General features: G+C 32.2%; 1 protein-coding gene across 1 annotated transcript; it reads right to left on the bottom strand.

The window, feature by feature from the left end:
- Positions 1-4,536: 4,536 nt before the first annotated feature.
- LOC145813437 (lectin 9-like) lies at positions 4,537-5,346 on the bottom strand. The gene has a single exon (XM_082908862.1). It carries the CDS (start codon positions 5,344-5,346, stop codon positions 4,537-4,539), a length of 810 nt encoding a protein of 269 aa, XP_082764988.1.
- Positions 5,347-5,746: the final 400 nt, after the last annotated feature.

Genomic DNA, 5,746 nt, shown 5'->3' with positions numbered 1-5,746 from the left:
AGCTCATCTCTGTGCTGTTTGGGTTGTTCGGGGCTGCTTGTATGGTGTTTAGGGAGTTCAGCTGTGCTCTGGCTCTGTCTCTTTATTGGGTTCTGCTTGTATTTTCTGAACAATTTGAGGCATACCAACTACTGCTTTGGGAGTAAATTTCAGGCAACCTTGAGGCCTATTCATATGTTGTTCTGGGCTGTTGTTATGGTCTGCTGAATCTCTTGCTGCTGCCCCTGGAAGTGTTCTGATGGTGTGTGAGGAGCTGTGTGCAGGTCCTTGTTTGCATTTTGTCTATTCTGCTTTGTTCTGCTTGTTCTCTTCTTTGTTTTTTCCTTTCCTGTTTGGGTTTGGTTCCTCTCCAAACCCCTTCCTCTCCTTTTTTTGGATGTAATCTCATCTGGTATGGTTTGATCATCAATAAAGGTTTCTTTTGCTGTTTCAAAAAAAAGATTAGCAGCAGACCTTACCTTACTTGGGTTATAGTCGGGGTAATTTGTTTATTTTTCATTTAATAGATGAATTTTTTTGGTTGCCACCGCTACTTGCGTTTTTAATTTCACCACCTTCTCCCTCTCTCCATTCCTCCCCTAACCCTCCAATCCGAACTACTGAAGTAAAAGCCCCACACTTGCTATTTTGGCTATTGTTTTACTTCCTAATAAATAAAAAAATAAAGTAAATTACTAATTGGTCTTAGTAGTTAAATTTAATTCCCATAAAATCTATTGAAAATAAGTCCTAATAAAATCATTAGTTATTTATTTTTATTTTTTTTGTGACGATTGTTTGTATATGTTGCTAAAATTTTATAATTAGTGACTTTTTTGTAATAATTTTTTTAAACTGTCACTAAAACTTATAATTAATAACATTTTTTGTGACAATTTTTAAACTATCGCTGAAAATTAATAATTAATAAATTTTTTAATAATATTTGATGAAAAATGTCATTAATTATTACAAAACCTATTAAATAATAAATTTGACGTAAGCCTCCCATTAAAATGCCCCCCCCCCCCACTCACTATCTAAGGCGGCTTTGGTCGAATATAATATTAACATTAACAACAATGATTCATCTCCCTTTTCTCTCCATCCCCTTTGACCCCCTCTCTCTCCCATTGGTTACATTTTTTTTTTCTTGCTCCTCCAATCACCACCCGCCACGTGACAAAGGGGGGTGAGGGGGTGACCCCCAAAAGGGGGTCCCAAGTATTATTCTAACATTAAATGCAATCACGACTATGAGATATTTGAAGATTTTGTTAATGTGCATTTTTAAATCCATGATAGGAGATTTAAAAAAATTATAGATAGCATTTGGTAAAGTTTTCTAAATATAATTTGAGAATAGGAGTTATATTTTGAGTTTGTGAGTTTTAGAATTATGATTTGAGTGTGAAATTTTGTTTGCTAAATGAGTTTTGAAAAGAGTTTCGAATTGAGTGGGAAATTTTTGATGTGACATATGATATTTGATACAAAAACTTACAACTCATAACCAAACACATAACTTAAAATTTTATTCAAAAGTCATAAAAAAATTTAAGAAATTCCGATTTTTTTTATTTAAAATGTAAAAAATAACAGGTGCCAATTATATATATAAAAATAAAAAATATAAAAATTGCACTGTTCTGGTCAACCGACCGAATATCCCGGATGACGATCGGCCGGACGTCCGGGGGACGACCGGTTAGCCCAAATTTTTCCACATTGGAAAGAGTTTTCAAAAGTAGATGTGAAATTAATTTTTAAAAACTGTAACCAAACACTAAGTACAAATCAAGAGGTAGAATTACATTTCTAAAACTCTTCCAAACAGAGCCATATGTTTTACATAAAAATATGTGTAATAAAAAATATATAATATTTTCAAATTTCTTAAACATTAAAATACCTGTATGTTTAAACAGGCTCTCATCTAACTCCATTAAAAACTTATATAATAAAAAAAGTAGTGACTTACTAATGAAAAGAGCATTACATATGGCACTTGATTGAAAGGGAAAGCATGCATATGCCATGAAGGAACATTATTGAGTATCACGTGATTATATATTTTGTTTTCAATCATTATTTATTATGTTATTTTATATTTCTCAATTATTCAATACAAATAGTTAAGACTTCACTTCTTCACTAATTATATTACCATAGAATATCACGTGACCGTATCGAATAATCATCTGGCCAGGAAATAGGGGATGAAACATTTTGCTATGATATTGTTTGCATTTATACTTAATATGGTTTATATAATAAAGTTTTTTAATTTTTTAAATTAAAAAAAAAAACGTAGGTGCAGTAATTGAACCTCCAAGCATATGTTTCAAGCATACTTTTCTCAAGTTCAAAGTTAACCGTTGGCACGGTTCGAATTATATATTACGAAACCTGGAGATTATATTATATACCTTGTGGTATGATGCATACAATGTTCCTTCGTAATGGTACATACGGTTGCAGCTTCTTATATAACTCGCTCAGATTATTATCATTATTTTCATTATCTTTTAGGATAAATTATATTTTGCACTCCTATAGTGACACCGAATCTTATTACACATATAGTATTTATAATTAATTTATATACCAATTAATACATATAGTATTATTTATAATTATCAGTGGGAGTTGTTCTCATGTTGGCTTAAAAGTCAAAAATTGAATGGCTATTGTGGAAGGGTGATTTTCAATAAATTTTTGTGTTACATTAAGTGCGATTCCAATTCTAATATATTCTCCACAATAATTCTCGCATCATCATTTAATCTAAGACATCACCTTATCATGCATAAATTTGATTCAATTAATTCATCTGATTTCTCTTTGTACTCCTTATACTCTTTTTTTGCATCAATAAATTATTTTCATTTTTGTCAATCAAAAAGATAATAATAATAATAATAATAATACATACATACATACATACATACATACATACATACATTCTTTGAATTATTTAGCCAAGTTTATGTTGTACATTATTTTACCCATTTGTGTTTAGACAACGTTTGTGGATAAACTCCGATGATTTCAAATCTTCCTTTTTAAATTAATTTTTTTTGTGAATAATCTTAAATTAAATTCCTATATTTCTCTTCACTTCCCGTACAAATTTATTCACCGTGTACATATTCACAATATCAATAATCAAGTATCCTATGTAAAATGCATCCACAAAAATATTATTCCAAATAAAAATGCATACTCATCCAGAGGATTACAATTATTAATCCAAATACAAATATAACACAAATATCATAATCAAAGTCCAACAATACCCCTACAACCTCAAACCTATAAAATTTTTCATCTTTTTTTATTTATTAGCAAAGTTAAAATTTTATTAAAAACATGAAATTAAAGGTATAGGAAATGAAATGCACTGAGAGAGATTTGGAAAGTACAAACTACCCTATGATTGCTGCTCACATCTACAGAACTAACCCCTAGGGCCTCACGAAGTTTTTTAATTATAAGAAAATAAAACAGAAAAAAAAAACACATCAAAAAAAATTAAAATTGAAAAAAAGAAAACGGGTGAGAAAACTGGAGATAAAAGCCTATTGAAGGGTAACATGGCACACATCGCACAGAGAGAACGGCTAGCCGACCCGCCATGGCCATTGGCAGCAGTTGGCCAGCAGTGAGCCTAGGTGGGAGAGTGAAGGTTTGGGACTAGAGATTTACTGTTATGATATATGGTTTGTATAGTTCCCGTAAAATTTCCCTTCTTCCCATCAAATTTACAAACTTGATTTAAATTTTCATTCCTTACCAACATTTTTTTCAAAAAATACACCAATTGAAATCGAGAAACCAAATGTAACTCATTATATTAGTTTTTAAAATGACATTATGCAAATAGTCCAAATTGCTACTTCACTCCAAGTTTTGAGGTTGATTAAAATAATTAAAAGATCAAAAAACAAAATGAGATAAATATAAACTGCAAAAGTGCAAAATGTAATTTAGGTTTTGATTTATGACTTGTTGACGTGTGCTTCTTGTCTTGGATGGCATCTTGAAGCCAAAAATTCTCCCACCACCATGTTGTTTGTCATTTCGCCTATGTTTTTGTCAATTCCTTTGACTTTAAAATAGAAATTGAGTATAGAAGCTTTTAGTAAGTGTTTCTTTTGGGGAAAAAAAAACAAAAAAGTATAGAAGCTTCGATGAGTGTTTCTTTAGGTAATTGCTGATGATATAAAATATTGGAATCACATTATTGAGGCTGTAAGATTGCGTAGATTATAATTTTTTTTTTTTTTAATAAAAAATTTGGTGGATTATTTTACAACCTTATATCTATTACATTTATACACAACACAATCGAACATCCACAATCTAATAAAATATTACAGAATCATATTATAAGATGCATCCATAACATATTATTCCAAATAGAAATGTATATATCCATCCAAGGAATAATAACAATTATTCCAATTATTCAATGATAGCTGGTAAATACCTTATTCAAGGCCAAGATTATCTTATGCCTTTAGAGCTGTAACATTTACTTTGTTTTTCTCAAATTTAAAAACCTGAATTAAATTTCCACGACGTAACAATATTTTTTTCAATATACGCACCAGTTCCAGCCGAGAAGCCGATTGTAACCCATTCTGACAAGTAGTCCTTTAGATCAACCCTGAAAGAAAGGTCTTGTTTGACTATGGCATTATTGATAGTGCTAGTGACAACAACACTCAATTTTTTCGACTTAGAGCGATAACTAATCACAGCTTGATTTTCTATCCCATGAGCTATGTCATTGTACCATACTTTAGTCACATTAGACTGAATAGAGTTGATATTGATTCCAAGATGAGTAACAGGAGTGATGCTTTGTGGATCCCAAGAATTCTGAAAGGTGTCAAACTCCACAGCAACAAATGGGCTAGTGGCTTCCAATGTCGACGGATCAATTGGAAGCCCAATGGCACCGCCTGTAGTGGTGTCTGCGGTGCTGCTGGAATCGGAAGGTTCAAGGAAGAATGCAAGCCCATCTCCGAAAGTTGAACTTCCATCCGAATCAATCACGAAGGAGAAATAGGTGGTGAAGTCGTTCAACTTGCCGGAATAACTGTCATAGAGGTGAAGCGGTTTGACGTAGGTAGCTTTGCCGGCTTTGTAATTTAAGTTGGTATCGTACTTGTCTGCCGCGAGGTGGACGCCATTGGAGGAGATGTAAGCGTCTCCATTGGTGGTTATGTCGACGTTGAGATTTTTGGGTCCGATTTTGGCCATATTGAAGTTTAGTGCAGTTGCGCAAGGAGTTGCGAGAAGAATGTAAAATGTGATAATTGGGAGACAAGAAAGTAGTATGTGTGATTGGAAAGCCATTGTTGTGATGGGAAAAATTTGTAGGATTGGAAGTTTGTAGATGAGGAAAAGTGTATTCAATTTGGGGTATAAATAGGTACATTATTGTTTGAAAAATTGTGATTTGGTCAAAGTGGGTGCTCCCTGTTTTTGAAAGAGGAAGCCGGTGTGATCATCTAATAATCCAGCACGCATGTCCTATCAACCCCTTGTTTGGTCATACAGGTGTTTGGATAAATTACTCTCTGTACATCTTTCTCAATTTACATATCTAAAAATATAATAAATATTTAATCCATGTTTGGTTTGTATTTGTAAAATAATTTTGAGAAGTAATTTTTTGAAAAAGTTTACAAAATTTGTTTGGTTGTATATTTTGAGATAGTTTTAGGCCACGTTTTGGCGGATTATATTGGATGAA

The sequence above is a fragment of the Camellia sinensis genome, chromosome 2 (genome assembly GCF_055761805.1).
Source record: "Camellia sinensis isolate YWXY chromosome 2, ASM5576180v1, whole genome shotgun sequence".
In the NCBI taxonomy this organism is placed as follows: Eukaryota; Viridiplantae; Streptophyta; class Magnoliopsida; order Ericales; family Theaceae; genus Camellia; species Camellia sinensis.
Note: the sequence above shows the minus strand (reverse complement) of the source record. Positions and strands in the feature narration are given on the sequence as shown.

What these genes read in the sequence shown, in the direction of transcription:
- LOC145813437 (XM_082908862.1), bottom strand. Translation starts at nt 5,346, where the DNA reads ATGGCTTTCCAATCACACATACTACTTTCTTGTCTCCCAATTATCACA.